Here is a 20,622-nt window from a genome sequence, read left to right on the forward strand (position 1 = left end):
GAATCACTCCTGGGCTGACCGTTACTGTAGACGCTTGTGTTGCTTGAAAAAAAAGATGGAATGTCCAGACGATGCGGTCCAAAAATAAAGAATGGAGTTTTATTTGTGATTTGATTTCCAACTGATCAAAGAAAAGAAACTGCCACACCACTAGGCTGCAGCCCCTTGCTCTTAAGCCCTCAGACCTGCAGGATCAGAATCATTAGTGAACACCACACACCGCCTTTAGATATTACCAAAATATATTTCAACATATAGATATAGATATAAACTAAGGAATTTGCTCCTACAGTCACTACTGGGAACATTATTTGATAGATGACATTGGTATCTAACAGAACATTGAAAGAGGTTCATTGTACTCTGACAATGCAAATGTATGAAGTGATTCTATATTGGAAGCACTATATGATAGGAGATATTAGTCTTTGAGATACAGTCATTTTTTCAGCCGTGCTGTCGGGCTGTAATTGTATGTAATAGTACATCAGATCTACTTTCAACATGTACGTGTTTAAGGTACAATGCTAAGTAGCCTTGTCTAAGAGGTCTAACTTCTGGAATGTTGACCATATTAGTTTGACCATAGACATACTGTATATATGTAGATGCCACATTGACTGGCTGAGCTTTCCAAATATACGCAACACATGTTTAGTAGAAGTCTCCACAGCCTGGACATTAACTTTTAAAAACTCCTTCACTGCTTAAACAGTGATAAACACCAGGACACCTGTTAAACATACTGAGACTCATCCTTCTAAAAGTCCTGTGTTTTAATTTCACATACAGCAGCTGTCTCATAAAAAGGTCAGTATAAATAAAGTCATCTTAGATGTGAATCACTTTGATGTGTTTAGTGTTAATTCTAACAGTCCATTCATCCTGTATTTGAAAGAGTGGGCATTTAAAGGTCACAGATCAGCGATATGAAAAAGAGAGAGGGGAAACAGAAACAGAACGCATGAACAGGCTGATAATATGCAATTAGAATGATGAAGTATTTGGAGCAGGTGATGGATACAGGTGATCAAACTAACAAGAGTCAATAGATCTGTATGGAAGTAGACTAACACTGGGTGAGTAATGTGATCAGAATGAGTAAAGTGATTAGACAGTAATATGTTTAGCATATAGCAGTAAAATACTGCACGTTTCTTGTACATTAAATGATATTTAATACAATTAAAAAATGTCTATAATTTCAGTAATGTAGTTTATCATTCCACTGCTAAAAGCAGACTCACTTCCAGCTGCAGTATTTTATTCATTTGATAAACAGACTTTGTACCTTCTTTTTCTCTAAACAATCGTAATGTTTAGTCTTTTCATTCATTTGAATTCTTAATTGTAAAAAGGGTTGATCAAAATGAGTTAAATGTAATGGAACATTTATGTTTTGTCATAATACTCAGTCTTCACATCTACTTTTATTTGTTTACACGGCAGACCCAACACATTCAATATGGTGAACACGCTGACGTATCGGAGCAGCGGGAAAGCACAGCCAATGCAGCTTCTACATATATTTGTCTATGAGTTTGACATATTAGCATGCTAACTGTTGCTAATCGCTACTAACTACAGCTAAAGCTGCAAGGAAAAGCATTGCTATTGAACAAATTGAATGTCAAACAAAGGTGTTGGAAAGGGAGAAACATGTAGTGGGTAAAAGTTCTTGATGAAAGTCAGGGGATGTTTTATCAAGGTAACGTGTAGCTGCTCCTTGTTTCACTGCCATCAAGTCAAAAATCTAGAGTCTGCTCCACAGCTAGGGTTGCCACCTTGGATTTGTGAAAGAAAGGGACACTTGACCAATTGTTAGGGGCAGAGGGCTCAGCCACTATAACCAGTTCAGACTGACTAAATGAACTTCAAATTCAGACACAGGACACTGGTAAGCTCTGCTGCTGCAATCTTGACTTCTTCTGGTGAACGTTTTTTTGGTCATAAAAGTTCAATGGCTGCCTGTTTTTGTTTGTTTGATACCACAGCTTGATGTTTCTTTATTTTTGCGTGGATTTCCGATGTGTTTTTCCCTTCAGATTTTACAGAGATTTTCGCCGGACACAAAATGCATGTGGTGGAAGAATAGTCTCCCTGGATCGACCGTACCCATTCAGACTCTGACCTTGTCGACCAGTCAGGTTTCTAACAAGTATATGTTTTTTTCCGTGCTGGTGACTTGCATGTATTTGCTACATCTCCTTCCTCGTCAGTCGTCTCTCCTCCCATTTCAAACGGAGACGCCAAAAGTTGGTGAAAATTATTTTATTTTCCCTGGACAGCTGGTGAAAAAAGAGAACAATTCTGGGACGGGTGGCAAGTCTATCCACAGCAGAGGTGGGGGACTAATTACCAGAACAACCCTGAAATCCTGTACGCCATCCAGCTAGCATGGCTATCATGTAAACGGCAAGAACAGACTGTTTTCAAACAGCAAATATCTTAGCGTTATGTTACACTTACCAGCTGCTTGATTAGGTGTTGAACCAGCACATTTTTCATCAAACTCTCATTGCACACTTGAGGTGCTGATGATGCCTCAGAAAGCCAAGTAGGTACGTTAAGTAAAGTTTAAAGCAGGTCACCAAGAAAACATAGCAGTATAATCATAACAGGTCTGTTTTCAACACCAGGCTCATAGCTCATTCCCCATCAGCACTGTTAATGAGTGAACATGGAGAATATTTGTTTCATGCAATACGCCATTTTTCTGTCAGAGAAAACGTTACTGACTAAATTCTTCTTACAAATTTCAACAGCTTCATTGTTCTGGAAAGGCAGACCATGCAGGAGAAGCTGTAGCACACACACGAAACATCTCTCAAATGAGAGGGAACTAATTAAGCGTGCTGTGAGAGCCAAGTTACAGACTGTGACAGTAATTACAGAAGCAATCACTTCACATCCTTCCTGCCTCTTTGCCACATTTCATGACTACCGGCTCCTTTGGAAAACAGTCAAATTACGACTCATTAAGCCCCTCTGAGGTTTTCAATTAAAACACACTTTATAAGTGAACATTCTTCCAATATTTTCAACCATGTACTACTTAATTATGTCAGTAAAGGGAAGGAATTCCCTCCGTGTGTGTGCTTCAAACAAGGATTCAGACGTTTATAGAGCAAGCACTACCTTACTGGAGGCTTCCGGACATGCAGTTGTGAGCTACATGTTCTGGGTTACATGTTCTGGGTTACAGTATGACACTAAAGTGAAAAATGATCAGTATTTCTTGAAACCTTCATCAGCACACCCAGGCCTTCCTGTTCAATTGATCTGGCATGAGCAAACGGAAAAGGCTGCTTTTCTGGGACGGCTAAATGACAAACTGACTTTCATGTATTTCTGTGAGTCACATTAGACTCTGTTCTGTTTTATAATTCCAATGCTTGCTCTGTGTGGTATAAAAAAGAAGAAGTTTGAGCGGGGTTAATCTGGTATTGGACTGGGTCAGACTACCTGAATGTGTGCGTGTGTGTGGGTGTGTGTGGGTGTGTGTGTGTGTGGCAGCAGTAAACACATAGCGATGTGGTCATTGGAGGAAACTTAGAGTTCCGGAGTGCCTGAGGAATGAGATCATTGAAATTAAAGTGCGCAGCAATTATCAAATGGTGCAAGTGCAGGAGAGCCGGCCGCCTGATAAAGAGTCAGACACAAAGTGAATGTGGTAGAACTACTTAACAACTTGCAGGTGACTCTTCACATAAACAAACATGAATTGGACTCTCTTTAACACAAACAGGGTCTACTAACCCTGTATCCCTGTGCACGCACACTCCTGTGGTGCTTTATATAAAAACACCAAATCCATGGAAACAACCTTTAATCCACGTCTAAAAGCTGCGGTCTCCTCATGAAGTGAGCTGCGCTTTATTTTACATCCCTTTGCACGCTTGTCCCGGGTTGAAGCGGAACACTGTGGTGATATTAGCAAAGGCTGCTGAGATTTTGATTGCAGCTTGCGGTGCAAATAAACTCGGGAATGAACAACACCATTCAGCTTTTCCAGACTCCCAGTGACTTTCAGAAGAAATAAACCTTTTACCATCTCTGTTTCTCTTTTGTTGCAAAGAAAACCACATTTAAATACTGCTAATGCTGATCATGATTTGAGGTTTTTATGGGTAAAGCTGTGACCAATAAAATTGAATTTCCTGTTTCGCTTATACAAAAGAGGAGTGCGTGTGTTGTGTCCTCATTATCATTTTTCCTCTCTGCAGTGGTATCTTCTTTAAGAATAAAACTTGTTAAATAAAATATATATAATAACTCTTTCATAGATGTACCCATGGTGAACGTAGCGGGGTTCTTTCTTGAATAAATTGTCAAATAAAATAAGTTTGACTTGAAAGAGAAGTCTTTCGCAATGGAAACTCCCCACAGGAAGATAGTGGTTCACCAAACTGTCCAAGCCCTGCTTCCCTCTGCACTGATGCAAACGGGCCTGTTCTCTGTCTGTGTGTGAGCTCTGTTAATGAAAGACTGGCCTTAATGAGTTCTGAAAGGATGAGGCTCTCGGGGACACATGCCGAGGGCCGCAGCTGAAGCATCTGTGGCAAACTCAAAAGAGGCCGACGGAGGATAAATGGAGGAACGTCAAAAAAAGGGAACTGTGAGGAAAAGGATGATAAAAGATAGACAAAGGAAAAGATGGCAAAGAAGTAGAGAAAGAGTGGAAGGGAGGGAGAGATAAGTGATGATAGCAACATGTCTGCCATGCTTGAAAGGAAGACAGTGCCATCTAGGGACCTTCTGTGACATTTGTGCACAAGCATGCACACAAAGCAGTCACTGTCAAGCTTTTGTTGTTACATAATCATCATATATTTTCAAGCGGTGAATAAAAAGGCGTCAGTAATTAGTTCAGCAAGGAACTTAACAGTCCAATACTAACACCAATCATTTTCCAGAGCCTTCTATGGTCTAAAAAGAGAAGAATTATTTGAAACATGTTTGCAGGATATCTTTAAACACTCCTACGATCGTGTCAGTAAGAAACACAATCCATCTGATCAAGTGTTTGCCAGAGTTTCTTGGACTGAGAGTCCTCCTCTCCCTTGGCCCTCATGCTCCCTGCTGCTTCCACTTCGGGGTTCCCAGGCTCTACATTTTCCACGGGGCCACTTGGATTTCTATCAAACTGTGGGTTTCTCAAAAATCATGACATCTTGACATATTTGTCTGCTTCACAACAATAATAAATTACCCGGCCCGGAGTTACATCCCTATTGTATTAAACTGAACTCCCTCTGGATGTTAGCACAAGTTACAAGACAACAAGGAGAGCCGGACAACAAGAGGAGATATGAAGGCAAAAAATAAATGTGTGATCGGTTTGTTGTGCAACACATAACAAATTTACAAGGGCTGTTTTCAAACCGCCTACTATACTATCACTACGTACTGATTTGGCCAAAAATCACTATGAAGAATGTGAACAAGAGCAAAATATGCAGTATGCCAAAACTCCCCGGGTGTCTACTGATCCGGGAAAATGTCACAGTATGCATCGGTCTCCCTCGCGTGCGGTTTCCCACAATGCACAGCACTCATTACACTTTTTATTTTTTCTTCTTTTTTGACGAGGGGAACTCAGTTTTCTATGTGCTGTGAAAATTATTGAATTCCATATAAACCACTTCTTAACTTTTTAAATCATAAGTGATGCTTAAGAAGCAGTTTATCTATCAGCTTGGTCGTTGTTTACTTCTGCTTTCTGAAACTGGAAATCCAGTGACGTCTGGCTCAGCATACTGCAGAACAGATCCAACAGAACAGTCATACTACAGACTAAATTCAAACGTAGTATGTAGTAGGCTGTACCTACTGTCTACTACATTAGTAGGTAGTGTGTAGCAGGCCGTTTGGAAAACAGCCAAGGTGTCATATCAAGTGGACTCCACTGGGTTTGGGGTTCCGACCGCAAGGTTGAGGATCAGTGATTTGGAGAAACTGGTCCTCTTTTAAATAATTTCCTGGAAGGTTCCTGATCTCAGGATCCATGAACTCTTCTTGAATAGTGTTCAGTGGTTGAGTGGAGTCTGCTCTTCTTCTCCTCTGGACTCAGATCTAAATTTCCACAGCCACATCAAACTACATCAATAACTGCTTCTGCTTTTTACCATTTAAGACACACAAAGTCAAAGCATGGCCTTGAAAGGCTTAAACATGCCTCCACTTCCAGCAGATTGGATTTCTGCAGTGGTCTGCTCATGCAGGGCTCACTCGGACAACTCAAAGTTTAAACTTACAACATGCCTTTAAGACTATCTATTTCAAAACTCTATTTCTATTTTTTTTAAATGATTATAAATGTCCTTAAAGCTGCTGTTTGTAGTCACAGAGTAAATATCTGTTCAGAGAGAGGGACTTTGAATGTCAACACTATCCCTCCCAACCAGATTTCCTGTTCGCCCCCCTACACAGATCGAGGTGTGCAGTCATGATAGTGCCAGACTCATAACAAATCGGAGGACGTAGTAGGGGCCACCCCTTAACCAATCAGGACAGGGGATTGGAGATTAGCTATGAGAGCTATGATTGGTCCGTCATAACGGGAACAAGGGGAATGATAACATTGATTGATACAAAGGCATTGGAAAACGCAGAGATTTCACCATAACCTCAAATTAGTCCACTTACCGATGAGTACAGATGGGCATTATGACCTTTTCTCCAAACCCAGCAGAGAAAAAGTAACTTTTTTTTACACCATTCCTACCAACAGCAGCTTTAAGCTCTATCGTTATTATTTTCAACCACACAGCTCATCTGCACTTTTGTTTTGAATGAATTTGAATGAACTATTGACTGAATTTAGATATTTTACTCCTGCTCTTTTTAACTCTACCTCTGGGTTTTTAATTGGTTTTATTACTCTTGCCTCTGTGTATGAAAAGTGCTATACATACAGTATAGAGCTGCCTTTCTTGCCTTGCCTTCACTGTAGCTCATTTATTAAGACATTTCAAAACTCATTTTGGAAACAGAAAAAAGCTCTGTTGGTATTTCACCATAACTCAGGAATAAACTATTTTCAGCTTTACTGGCAAAAAGAAGTGAATAATCCCAGGCTGTCAACTTGTTAGATCATACTGACAACACCTGGCATCTCCTCCCTGAGTTATTGTTTCATGAAATGTCTCATCAAAACCCTGAAATATTGTTCTAGGCAGATGATCAAAACTGGAATATCTGTTTAGATTATGTTGAAGCTTGCTAATCTTAAAAGTGTATAATGTGTTTTAATTTCTTCTTCTGTTCTCTGACATTGAATAGACTTGACACGCTCTGACCCCTGGGCTGTATGAATTCATGGTGTCATGTAAGCCCATACTAGAACTTCCCTTTAGAGGTTTTAACTTGGAGTGTGCTGAAACGTTGCTGGATCAAAATCTCACATCATTGCCTTGATACTGAGAGAGTGGTGATTTTCTTTCATTATCCTTAACCAAACCTTAACTGCAGAGATTCTGTCAGTGATACTGCCTCAGGTCATCTGGACAAGAACCAATCTTGGAAGGAGCTGTGAGGACAGGAAAAGAAATAACGCTCTTGTGGTCACTCTAACAGAACAGGAAGCGTGGAGAGAGATCTTACTTTTATAGAATTGCTCTGCTTCCTTGGAGATTGAAAGCCTTCCTGTGTAGTTTTAGATGATAAAAAACAGACAGCAGAGAAAGTAGAAGTATTGCATGTTTACTGTATGCACAGACGATGACATATGCAAATCCAAATTCACTGACATTTCATGTCACCAATAGAAATGTAGAGAAATGAAACAAAGCTCTGCAACAAACATGCACAGTAGACTTAGGTGCAGCCTATTCTAAATAAATGAATATACCTCACATATCATCATCACTATAAATATGTTTCCATGACAGAAAGAGCTTTCTTAAATACGCTTGGGCAGCACATGTTTCTTACAAAGTCTTCTCTACGGGTTTTGATGGTTACACTTACACAGGCCATAATAATAAGATCCAGAATGTAAACCTGTTCTGCTGTATGTGTTTCAGAAAGTATCCAGGACCTTAAGGTGCTCAATTCAAGGTTTGCTATATATTTTTTTACTCTAACTGAATTGTATTTATTTATCAGGTCTGATTCTTCTCTGAGGCTAGTTTAAATCCAATATTAAGGCATACGGCTCAAAATAATCAACCACCATCCCGGCACGAAACGTGAACAAGGAACACCCGTCTTGGTAGCTTGCGAACACACATTATGGCATTTCAGTGCCGGTCAGTTTAAAGTGCTTAATGCTTTAAATGAAGCAGAAATAGGAAGCTAATACATTTTCATTTAGGCCATCCAGTCTTTTTTATCCTAAACTTCAGAACACAGGGTTCCTGCACATTTTACCAGTCACACTGATTAAAGTTGGTGAAAGGCTTACAATCCAAGTTTACAGAAACCAGACCAGTGAGTGAGTAAATGAGCTAGTTCTAAGTCCTTGTATTACTCAGTATCATAACAGGATATACTGGACATCAAATGTTTGAGTCATTGCTTCAAACTAAATGATATTATGGCTTTTAAGCTGAAGGTGCTACATGAAGCAGGACCAGGACATTAACCAGGCAAACATCTACAAGCACACAAAGTTTCTATGGGTAATGACTTTCTAAGGAGACCCTGATGACACAGCTGTTCAAAATGTTTGGAAAATAATATCAATCATCTCTATTTCAAGAAAATTATTATTAAAATAAGAATAAAAAAAGTTCTATCCTGGGTGGTTTTGAAGGTTTGGATCAGAGGGGCTCAGTAGACGAAGAAAAGGTGGATGGTTGTCAGTTCTGGTGGAGTAGGAAGTTCTTGATGGGTTGTGGGAGTGGTAATGAGGTTATGTGGTTTAAACGGCTTTTGCCCAGCGTTCTGCGGATCCTGATGCGACACAGGTGTGTGAGCCTTCGTGGGTTTTCTGAGAAGGAAGCAGAGGTGGACCTGATTAGTAAAGCAGAAGCCTTCTACAGACTCAGGTCAATCAAACATGATTACATGGTACGATCCAGGTAACACTTTGTCTTGTGAGTCATGTTTTTAGTCATGGCAGCCTCCTCATTTTTACTTTATCAACTCAACTCAAACTTTATTTATAGAGCACGTTCAAAACAACCGGAGTTGACCAAAGTGCTGTACAGATCAGAAGCAGCACAAATGAGAAAAAAAAAAAACAATGCCAAAGATACAATACTAAGATACATAAACACAGTGCAAATATATAATAAAATAAGATAGAATAATTTATTTTTTATTTTTTTTCTATTACACAAAATTATAATACAACAACACAACTCTGACTGGACAAGGTCTAAACAAACAAACAAATATACGTACAAACAAATAAACTTGATAACCTACAACAGGACAAGACATGGGAGCAAGGGGTGGAGCGTAAATATTGTTCAGTGTATAGATAAAGAAAATTGAAAAATAAATAAATAAATAAAATGTGTACATTCATGTTCATTCAAGAATTCATGGGGTTTAAAACTCAGGTCAAGTATTAATAGGAGCCATCAAGGTCTTTTATCCATCACTGATAAAATAAAATTCAAAGAGCCTCTGTGGCCACTGCCTGGATCTACAAGTGCTGATGCTGCTTGCTCCATAGATATCAGTTCTAAATAATCTTTAACCAGCTGTCTGTATCAAAACATTTTGCCTTTCTTACCTTCCAATTCATTCAAATTGTCCGTTTTACAGATTGAAATGCTAACGTGATCAAGTGTTGTAATTCTCTGGATGTTATTCCATCTATCGTGTTTCCCAGTAGGGCCACTGTAGGACATAATGATATATTGACATCAAATATTTTGCACAAAAAAATCTTTAACATCAATCCAGAACCTTTGGATCTCTGGGCAATGCCAAAGTTGATGCATTAGTGTTCCCGTCATCCCACAGCCATGCCAGCACAGATCTGAAACATGACAATTCATTTTCTTCAGTTTTTGTGGGGTGATGTATGACCTCCACAGAATCTTCATTTGGATTAACTTGTATCTAACACATTTTGACAAATAGTTTGAACGTCTCAGAATTGCTTCCCATTGCTCTGCTTTGAGGGGAACGCCCAGATCTTTCTCCCATTGAGATAACACAGGTGCATGACAGCCAAAACGAATGTGGCACTTTAATTTATATAGTTTAGAAACAGTTCCTTTGCCAGTGGCTGCATCTCTTCATTGATTATCAGTAGTTTTATTATTACCTAGGGTAATGTTTTTAAATTTGTATTTATGTAAAATAGATTGAAGCTGCAAGTACTGAAAAAGGTCTGAATTATTTAAACCATTATCTGTCTGAAATTCATGAAAGTCTATTATATTTCCATCTTTTAATAACTGACCTAGTTGTCCATATAGGACCTAGTTGTCCATATAGGACAAGAGGGCAAGGACAGACCACTAGTTCTGAGATGTTTGTGTAACAGTTTAATGACTTCTATTGAGAAGAGAATTAAGGGATTTTTAATTTCATTGTCATGTTTCAGATAGTACCATAAGGAGGCAAGAGAAACATGCTTAGCCTTTTTCAATACAATCTTTTGCTCCAGCCATCTCCAGCTGCCTGTAGAATAGAAAAGATAGAATAAAATTAATTAAAATCTAATTAAGATTTTTCCAGATGTCCACTCAACCTTGATTAAAAGCCAGGGAGAAGAGGTGAGTCTTTAGAGATGATTTAAAAACCTCAATTGATTCCTCAGAGCAGATCTGCCAGGGCAGGTTGTTCCAGAGCCGAGGGCAGCCGCCACAAAGGCTTGTTCACCTTTGGTTTTAACCTTCGTTTTGGGAGTGACCAATAACAACTGACCAGACGATCTCAATGTCCTGGCAGGGTCATGATACTGGAGAAGCTCAGTCAGGTACTGGGGGGCTAGGCCATTAAGAGCTTTAAAGACAAACAATACAATTTTAAACTCTATTCTAAAAGCAACCGGGAGCCAGTGCAGCAAAGCTAGGACAGGGGATATGTGGTCACGCTTGCGTTTGCCAGTGAGGAGACGGGCAGCTGCAGGCGGTGCAGGAGTGAGTGGTCCAGGCCAAAATATACTGAGTTGTAGTCATCCAGTCGTGTGTTAATAAAAGCATGGATTACAGTCTCAAGATCTCTATATGGCAGGTACCCCTTTACTTTCCATAAAATCCTCAAATGATAAAAGCTGTGAGATGTAAGAAAATAATCTAGAAGCATGAACAGAGTGGAGGACCCAAAAGAAGACTCCAGCAAAGGAGCAGGTCAGTTTGCAGAGTTTACAGAAAAAAACTGTACAAAACAAAACCTCTCTTGTAGCTCAGTGAAGCACAAACTCTATGACTGAGAGTCTAAACCTGTACTAAAACTATTGCTGGTAAAGACAGCCTGCTTCTAGCCTATATAACGTCCTGATCAGTGATCTGCCTCAGCTTTAAACTCAGTGGGAGTCTGATGATGTCTGAGCACACAGGTGTGCTGCTCCTGTGTCCTCTGGGAGGGGGGAGAAGACAAAACTAAAATACAGCAGGCAATTTAATCTCATAAGAAATCAACATAAATGAGATTAACAGAGTCAAACACTCCCGGAGGAGGGATTGTGATTTTTGTGTTTTAGTGTTGAGAATTGAGTCAGTTGCAAAAATGCAATCAGAAAAACAAAATAAAAACCTGTTAAAGGTGACATTTTATGCTCTTTTTCATCAAAATATATTGGTCTAAGAGGTCCCCAAAACATGTCTTTGAAGTTTATTGCTCAAAAAAACACTTTGAAATCAGATTCTGGTCTGCCTGTATACCTCTCTTTTTCAGCCCTGCTCAGAACAGGCTGTTTTGTGTGTCTGTGCCTTTAAATGAGAATGAGCTCTCTGACCACGCCCCCTCAGGAGTGGGTGTGGCCTCGGCTCTCCAGAGTTGATCTAATGTTTACATGTTGGCTGAATATACACGGCTGCTCACAGACCCGCGTTACTTCAACCCTCTGAATCTGATCCAGAATCTGATCCTGATGGAGAGGCGCCTGCAGCAGGACCTTTCTGAACCATTGGTCACAGATTTAGTGTTTCTTGTTGTTTTATTTATCAGTATGTTGACGTGTGTCTTGGTACACAGCTACTAACATGTAGCTATGTAGCTATGCTAACTAGCGCTAGCACTTATCCATGATAAATAAAAATCATCCACTAGATCTTCAAATCTGTAGACGTGGGGAGTCAAACCGACCTTTGTGTTTATTAAGGCAGCCTACAACTAGCATGCCTCCCTCCTAAGCTCCTTGTTAGCACACATGTGTGCAGGGAATGAAAAACAGAGGAGGGGTTGAGTTGTATTTTATACAGTCTATGGGCTGAACAAGCTCCGAACTCTGACTCCGTGACAGACCGGATATTGTTGTGACGTAACAAAAACACTGAAACACTGAAAACTGAAACGGCTCGTTTCACACACATTTAGGTAGAAAACCATTAAAAAGTTGATTTTGCATGATATGTCACCTTTAAGAAACATCACAAGTGTCTTTATTTGTGAACTGTTCTCAGTCTTTGAATGTGTACTACTTTCTTCCTCTCTAATAGTTAACTGTGGGGAAACGTCCTTGAACAATGAGTGATCAGTAAAACCTTGGTTCTCATTAATGCCTGCATATTTGCAGGTATTACTCACTCCTCGCTTCCAGGAAGACCTGTAGTGCCTCTGGATCCACCTTCCTCCGATTAGGAGCCTCCAGCTCTGACTCATCCCAGGGCACCAGTGCCGGATTGGCCCCGTGGTCCAGCAGCAGGTGGATGAAGGCCACCTCACACCCATGTCTCAACACAGCATCCAGCAGGCAGGAGGCCAGGCCGCGGGTCAGAGCCTCGTGGCACACTGGCCCCGTGTAGTTGAAGTCGGGTTGAGCTCCAGCCTGGAGCAGCAGCCGGAAACCAGGGAGGTGATGATAGGCAGCACTGATGTAGAGAGGACACACCACGAGGGTGTTGAGGGTGCGGGCGCTTAAGAGGAGCCGGGGACCCAGCTGGTGGTCCATGTCTACATCAGCGTGGAACCTGGAAGGACACATGGATACACATACGGCTGTTTGAGCGACATTGATGCTCTTAATAAATAAATATATTTATTTACAGCACAGACAGAAACAAACAAGGTATGTGTTTAGTTATAACTGCTGCATTCTGAATCTTTTTAAATATATAGATTTTGTTCTCTTGTCAAGTTCCTCTTTAATATGAATGGAGGTCTCTGGGCTGCTGTTGGTCACCGGTGGGGAGCCTGGGACAAAAGATTTGTTTTTTGTAGCATTAGAAAAACAAACAAAGAAGCTGTTTGTGTAAAAACATCCAAACTGTTCCCTAGAGTGATAATACATTAAGTTTCACTAATGCAAACCCAGGGAGGATACACTGCCAAAACAAAAACAAAAACAAAATGCTGCAAAGTGCTCCGCTCATGGTGGATTAAGACCAGTTAATACAGTCCTGCCTGTAAACTGGGTCTTTGTTAATAATATAACATGGAAGGTCTAGACCTGCTCTGTTTGTAAAAGCTTCTTAAAATAACATTGGTTGTGATTTGGCACAATATAAAGAAAGATTGATTGATTGATTGATTGATTGATTGATTGATTGATTGATTGATTGATTGATTGATTGATTGATTGAATACCCAAATTGTTAAACAAAACAAAGACATGGGCTGATTTGACAAGGGGAGAACTCAACACATCAGCACTTGAGACTGAACCTCTCCTGACCTTTGCTTCCCTCCACTGGCTTCCAATTCGCTTCAGAATTGATTTTAAGGTTTTGCTTTTTGTTTTTAAAGCTCTGGATGGTCTGGCCCCTCCCCATATAACTGACCTTCTGAGCCCCTACAAAACCTCTAGGCCTCTGAGGTCCTCTAAAACGGGTCTCCTGGCAGTTCTCTGGTCAAAATATAAACTGAAGGGCGACCACGCTTTTTGTGTAAAGGCCCTGCATCTTTGGAACAGCCTGCCCCCCTCAATCAGGGCCGGCCCCTCTGTTGACTCTTTTAAAGGTGACATATCATGCAAAATTGACTTTTTAATGGTTCTCTACCTGAAATATGTTTCCCTGGCATGTCTACAAACCCCCCGAGAATGAAAAAAATCCATTCTGCCCCTGTTCTGATTTCTCCACCTTTCTGTAAATGTGTGTGAAACGAGCCGTTTCAGACTTCCTTGTTTTTGTTACGTAACAACAATATCCAGTCTGTCACGGAGTCAGAGCTCATGAAATAATACTGAATCCCCCCTCCGTTTTTCATTCCCTGCACCAATGTGTGCTAACAAGGAGCTTAGGAGGGAGGCATGCTAGTTGTAGGCTGTCTTAATAAACACAAAGGTCGGTTTTACTCCCCACGTCTGCAGATTTGAAGATCTAGTGGATGATTTTTATTTTTCATGGAAAAGTGCTAGCGCTAATTAGCATAGCCACATAGCTACATGTTCATAGCTGTAGCTGTAGCTGTGTACCAAGACACACGTCGACATACTGATAAATAAAACAACAAGAAACACAGAATCTGTGACCAATGGTTCAGAAAGGTCCTGCTGCAGGCACCTCTCCGTCAGGATCAGATTCTGGATCAGATTCAGAGGGTTGAAGTAATGCTATCTGTGAGCAGCCGTATATATTCAGCCAACATGTAAACATTAGATCAATGTGCTGGACAGCCGAGGCACATCCACTTCCTGAGGGGGCGTGGTCAGAGAGAAAACAGAGTGTTCTGAGGAGGGCTGAAGAAGAGGGTTTTTCAGACATGCCAAAATCTGATTTCAAAGTGTTTTTTTGAGCATAAACTTTAAAACATGTTTTGGGGACCTCTTAGACCAATATATATTGATGAAAAAAGCGTGATATGTCCCCTTTAAGACTTGAATAGGTTTCAATTCCCAATGCTGTGCTTTCCTTGTTGTTTGTTTGTCTCTTTTTCAAAGACTTGTTTGGTTTGGTCTCCCATTGTGTTTTTTATTTTATTTATTGATTTAATCTTTTTGATGTATTGTACAGCACTTTGGTCAGCTTGTGCTGTGTTTTTAAATGTGCTTTATAAATAAGTTTGACCTCACCTTATAAGTTCCTGCAGTATGTCCAGCCGCCCCACCCGTGAGGCATGGTACAGTGGAGTGCTGCGGTGGTGGCGACTTCCATTGGGATCAGCTCCTGCTTCGAGGAGGATCCTGACACAGTCCAGGTGACCGTTAACCACGGCTACGTAGAGGGCCGTTTGACCTTTCACATCAACCAGGTCCACCTCCGCTCCCTGTGCGATCAGGTAAGCAACGCAGGCTGCGTGTCCGGCCGTGGCTGCGATCCGCAGAGGGGTACAGGGCAGACAGCCACAGCACCATACAGACTTCTCATTGATGCGCCTAGAGGGAGAGAGGAGAGTGGTTATTAATTCCAACATTAGAGCCAACACTTCAGACTTCCCTATGATGTGCTTATGAAGTGCAATATAGTAAAACTCCAAAAAAAGACAAGTGCAGCCTGCCCACAGAGAAGGGTCAGCATGGAAAGAGCTGGCTGACAAGAGGAGAGACTCTGCTTCCAATGAGTCACACACAGGAGAGAGTCAGAGCTGCACTTCATTATATCAAGCCCCTGAAACCAGGCTCAAAGAGAGGAGTTCTTCTCCTGAAACATAAATACACAACCTGAATCTGAATACATGACAGACAGAACTCTCATATTTACTAAAAGAAACACCCACATGTGAGATTATGACAGAAAAATGATCACTGCCGATATGAATAGCCGACAACCTACAGAGCCTTGAAGACACATGCTCACACCTACAGGTATGCATACACAAATAGCAACAACATAAGCAGATATTGGCACAGAGAACATCACCAACTATGAACCCACAGTCAATACACACAAAAACACACACTAAAAAAAACATTCAACAGTCTTTCATATACACAAGCATAAAACAATGACTTATACCTTTTCCTTCGTATGTTTATTCATTATTGTCTCAACTCAACTCAACTCAACTTTATTTATAAAGCACTTTAAAACGACCACAGCCGGAACAAAGTGCTGTACATAAATAGACGAACAACGCAGGCATAAAAACAATTAAAACACAGGATAATAAAACAATAAAAACAATAAAACAATAAATAAAAACAAGCCATAAAACACGAAAACAGGAGCACAGTCTCATGCAGGGTTGAAAGCCAAGGAATAAAAATTGGTTTTAAGATGAGTTTATCTTTTTTTTCATTTTTGCATTTACTTAAAGCTTCTGTGAGGAATCTCTGTTCGTGTTAATTTTGGCGCCCCCTGTGGACAAAGTGATACCTCAAATCCTGTGCTGATTTTGTCCCGTCATGTAAGTGGTGCTTTCTGATTATAAATCTCCTTCTGCTGCGTTTTAACCATAGACTGTATATGGACGTAGTATCAGTGACGTCCCCCATCTGTTTCTGAAGCGCTTTTTTGAGGCCAATCGTCGGCAAGAGCCATATTGCTGCTGTCGAGTGATTGTGACGTAAAGAGGCGGGCTTTGAGCCTCCTAGCCAACAGCTACAGTGTTCCCGCCTGTCAATCAAGTCAGCTGTGCCTCTCATTGGAAGACTCATTATCTTGGTATCTTAGAAATTGCCGTGTTAGAAAAAGAATCGACCCTACATACAGTGTGTGCTGATCAAGAAATGAGCTATCCTGACTACACTCGTTTTTTGAACCAGGCTGTAAACATGTTTATTTCTGCTGTAAAGATCGTCTTCTTTGAATTGGTGTGTATGTGGTTTCTGGTACTTCCAGAGCCAGCCTCAAGTGGATCCTCGATGAACTGCAGTTTTTAGCACTTCTGCATTGGACTCATATTTTTAGACCGGAGGTTGCCGCTTGGTTTTAACTGTCAAATGTATTATTTGGGATGTTCCAAAGTGACTAAGTTGCTGTTCGTTTAAACAGAAATTGAAATTAAAATCCTGACTAGTCTAAAGGTCTGTCAAGTCAACATTGAGCACAATTTACTTAACACGGCGTGACACAGGATCACAGAGTCTGCAGGTAAATGATGTCAACAGATTTGCTAAATGTTGCTTATGTTAGCAGAGCTAGCAGCAACAGCCTTCGGTCCTCCCTGCACATTAACATGTTTTTGCTCTGGTGGAGTTAACCAGTCACAGCTAAATCAAATGTGTAGTTGACTAAACGTGCACATCCCTAGGTATTACTGCATTATAAGTCTCCGTACCTGTATGCTCAAAACCCAACATGAAGTGGAGTGTGTTACTACCACTGCGGCCACTGACTGTAAACCAGGAAGCACACATTTATAAAAGGACGGTGGTAAAGGCACTGTGAGGCAATGAGGATGAAGTATCCAGCATGTGGAGTGTGTTAAATACTACAGGACTGTTTTGCGGTGGAGAAGTGGAAGGACATATTCTGTACAACATGTCTCTCTCTCAGGCTGTCACTCAGCAAACCCACCACACATACCCCCTTAGCACTGAAACCACAAACCACTTACTGCCACACAAGAACACTCTGGACACAAGCTTCCAGTTCTGGAGTAACATGAAGGATAGAGTGACCAAGAAAGAACAAAGAATATTGTATAGGCCAGTAACAACTAAACAGAATACTTCATTAAAAAAAGTCTTTGTCAGAAGTATGGTTATACTGCTGACAGTGTCTTTGAGCAGAACAAATACATTTCTTTCCAAGATAGTTCAATAGTAAACAGTACATGGACTGTAATCATATGGCCCTTTTCCAGTTTTGTTACCACTCAAAGTGCTTTTACTCTGCATGTCACATTCACATCACACTCACACACTGATGGCAGAGGCAGCTATGTAAAGTGCCCATCAGTATTAACCAATCCCACTCACATGCATTCACACACTGATACTGATGATACCACAGGGAGTTTAACATCCAGCCCAGGGACACTTCAGCATGTGGATCACACCACAACCTCCCAACTGAGAGACAACTGACTCTACCACTGAGCCACAGATACCACCTCAATATGTGATAAGCCCCACACATACACCTGGCTGCAGTTGTTATCATATGTGCAAAAGAAATAGAATTATGATATATACAGTAAACTTCAAATACAACTCTGAGTCCTGCCACATCCAGAAATACTCAGAAGATACTGCGATTGTGGCGTGTATCCGGAATGGACAGGAATCTGAATACAGGGATCTGACAAAAGCCTTCAGTGACTGGGGTCACAAAAACTGCCTCCTACTGAACACCTCAAAGACAAAGGAAATGATAGATTTCTGAAGATCCAGGCTCTGCAACATTCAAGGGGAGGACATCGAGGTGTTGCCAACCTACAAATATCTAGGTGTACACCTGGACAACAAGTTTGACTGGTCCCTTAACAAAGATGCACTCTACAGGAAGGGGCAGAGCCACCTCTTTTTCTTAAGGAGGCTCAGATGCTTAGATATCTGCAGTAAGATGCTGCAGATGTTTTATCAGTCTGTGGTGGAAAGTGTGTTCTTCTATGCTGCAGTCTGCTGGGGAAGCAGTATAAAACACAAGGATGCGAGGCGACTGGACAAACTAGTGAGAAGAGCTGGCACTGTGATTGGAACCAGGTTGGACTCACTGGAGGCTGTGGTGGAGAGATGCACACAGAAGAAGCTAGAGGTCTAAATGACACAGATCATCCACTTCACAACTTCTCTGTGGACCAGAGAAACAGTGGCAGTGGACGGCTCATCTCTCTTCGCTGCAGGACTGAGAGATACAGAAAATCATTCATCCCTGCAGACATTAGGCTTCATAACTCTCTAGCCAATAGGAGATGAGCTGACAGACACCTGGATTACTAACTTTTATGTGATTTTATAATTTTATCTGCAAGACACCTGAATTTCCCCCTTTGGGGATTAATAAAGTACATTCTTTTCTATTCTATTCTATTATTATTAGTATCATCATTTCCTCCCACCGCATGAAGCCGTCCTCCTGCAGCAGGTTCCTCAGGGTATCCAGGTCTCCAACATAGGCAGCGTTGTGGAGCCGCATGTCATCCTGCTCCAGGGGTTTGTCGCAGAACTGCTCCTGGAGCCATTCCTTCAGGTTACGGCCTGGTGAGGACATACAGATACTTAACTGTAGTAGGTTGGCTTATTATAGAAGTGAAAAATCATTGTACTTGGAGTAGTTGTGCAGTCTAGAGAGAAACATTATAGTATGTTTTTAATAAACCAATTGATGCATAATTGATCATTTCAGCTCTCTCAGCTCAGATCTTGAAATGATTTGGTGATTTACTGTACAGATGGAATATGAGAATCCAGCAGTAGAGAGTTGCTTCTCTGTCAGTATATTATTATCTTACATATCTGGGGTCCCTGAATGTTGGATGAAACTGAAATACTTGTTATTAAATGACCCCTTCTGTTTCTGATGAGCCATATTGAGACTCACAAAGTTAGTTCACAGTAACAAAAGCACCATGAAGTTAATAAGAGACTGCTCTAAAACTGTTTAATATGACATCAAACACTACTTACTCTAATGCGATGATTGCAAGGCAGTGTTTTAATTACATTTCATTGGAGAAGTGCATGTTATGCAACTTTTACAAGAGTAAAACGGAATATGGGTTCTTATGGTGGACTCCTATACATTATCTTATGATTCATAGGCTATGGCAAAAAGAATACGCAGTGTGAGTCATTATTTTACACATCTGTAATTCTAGACACACTGTACTCATTAACTATAACCAGCCACACCTTATAGAATCACCCTCAATAACACTTCTATTATTGTCATACTTGCCCCTGGTACTCTGCTTGTTATTGTATCCACTGTTCTCTTATACACAGAGAACATAGAAGCTCTATGTTCCCCTGACAGGTCTGATGAATCATTGTTGTCCTCTGTTCATTCAGCCCTGGTTACCTGCAGCAGTGGCACTTGGCAGATCAGACACAGTGATGAGCGGAGGGACACTGACACTGGGCGGCTCGTCGACTTCAGCCTCTTGACCGTCGGCCATGATCCTGAAATGTCACACGGTCAAACCAAAAGCAGCACTGTGGAGGTAGGAATACTCTGTTCTCTCAAACGTGCTGTAAAAGAGGCATCAAAATAAACCAACGTGACTGTGTTGATGACTCTGCTCAGTCCTCTGCGCTACTTCCTGCCTACGCTCAGCTGGACGGATTTAAAGGGGAAGCGTCCCTTTAAACGCCTGACAAGTGGAACATCTGACTGTGGCAAAGGACACATACATTAAACATAAATGTTTCATAAATTGATCAACATAAAAATGGAAAGCTCTCTATTTCAATGTAGTAAAATAAATACATTCATAAAGAACAGTTATTGAAGTAAATGTCAAAACTGAAGCTTGGGTTGGTCGTCAGATTCAGATCCACTTTTTGTTATACTGGTTAAAATGATCTTTATGTCCCGATGGTAATCAATACATAATGTGTTCTTAAAAAAGAGGTAAAAAAAAAGCTGCTATCTACAGCCGGAGTAAACCTGGGAAAACACCAACCAATCCCTGCCATCAGGAGCCAAATGATGAAACCAATCAAATCCCGTCCTGCCGTTCTGCCCGCCTCCTGCAGAGCGTACATTTCATGTTTGTTTGTGTTTT

The 20,622-nt window shown here is 40.9% G+C and overlaps 1 protein-coding gene across 1 annotated transcript; it reads right to left on the minus strand.

Annotated features, from left to right (window-relative positions):
• Positions 1-7,688: 7,688 nt before the first annotated feature.
• On the minus strand, positions 7,689-20,178 carry asb1 (ankyrin repeat and SOCS box containing 1). The gene is made up of 5 exons (XM_034694489.1): positions 19,917-20,178; positions 18,955-19,093; positions 15,083-15,385; positions 12,658-13,040; positions 7,689-8,935 (listed from the first exon to the last, which is right to left on the minus strand). Exons 1-5 carry the CDS (start codon positions 20,011-20,013, stop codon positions 8,805-8,807), a joined length of 1,053 nt encoding a protein of 350 aa, XP_034550380.1. The 5' UTR covers positions 20,014-20,178; the 3' UTR covers positions 7,689-8,804.
• Positions 20,179-20,622: the final 444 nt, after the last annotated feature.

Source organism: Notolabrus celidotus, chromosome 10, assembly GCF_009762535.1.
Source record: "Notolabrus celidotus isolate fNotCel1 chromosome 10, fNotCel1.pri, whole genome shotgun sequence".
In the NCBI taxonomy this organism is placed as follows: domain Eukaryota; kingdom Metazoa; phylum Chordata; class Actinopteri; order Labriformes; family Labridae; genus Notolabrus; species Notolabrus celidotus.

What these genes read in the sequence shown, in the direction of transcription:
- asb1 (XM_034694489.1), bottom strand. Translation starts at nt 20,013, where the DNA reads ATGGCCGACGGTCAAGAGGCTGAAGTCGACGAGCCGCCCAGTGTCAGT. An exon ending in GCCAAGTGCCACTGCTGCAG is followed by an intron (nt 19,094 to 19,916) that starts GTAACCAGGGCT and finishes TGTCCTCACCAG; the next exon opens with GCCGTAACCTGAAGGAATGG. An exon ending in CAGGAGGACGGCTTCATGCG is followed by an intron (nt 15,386 to 18,954) that starts GTGGGAGGAAAT and finishes CTCTCCCTCTAG; the next exon opens with GCGCATCAATGAGAAGTCTG.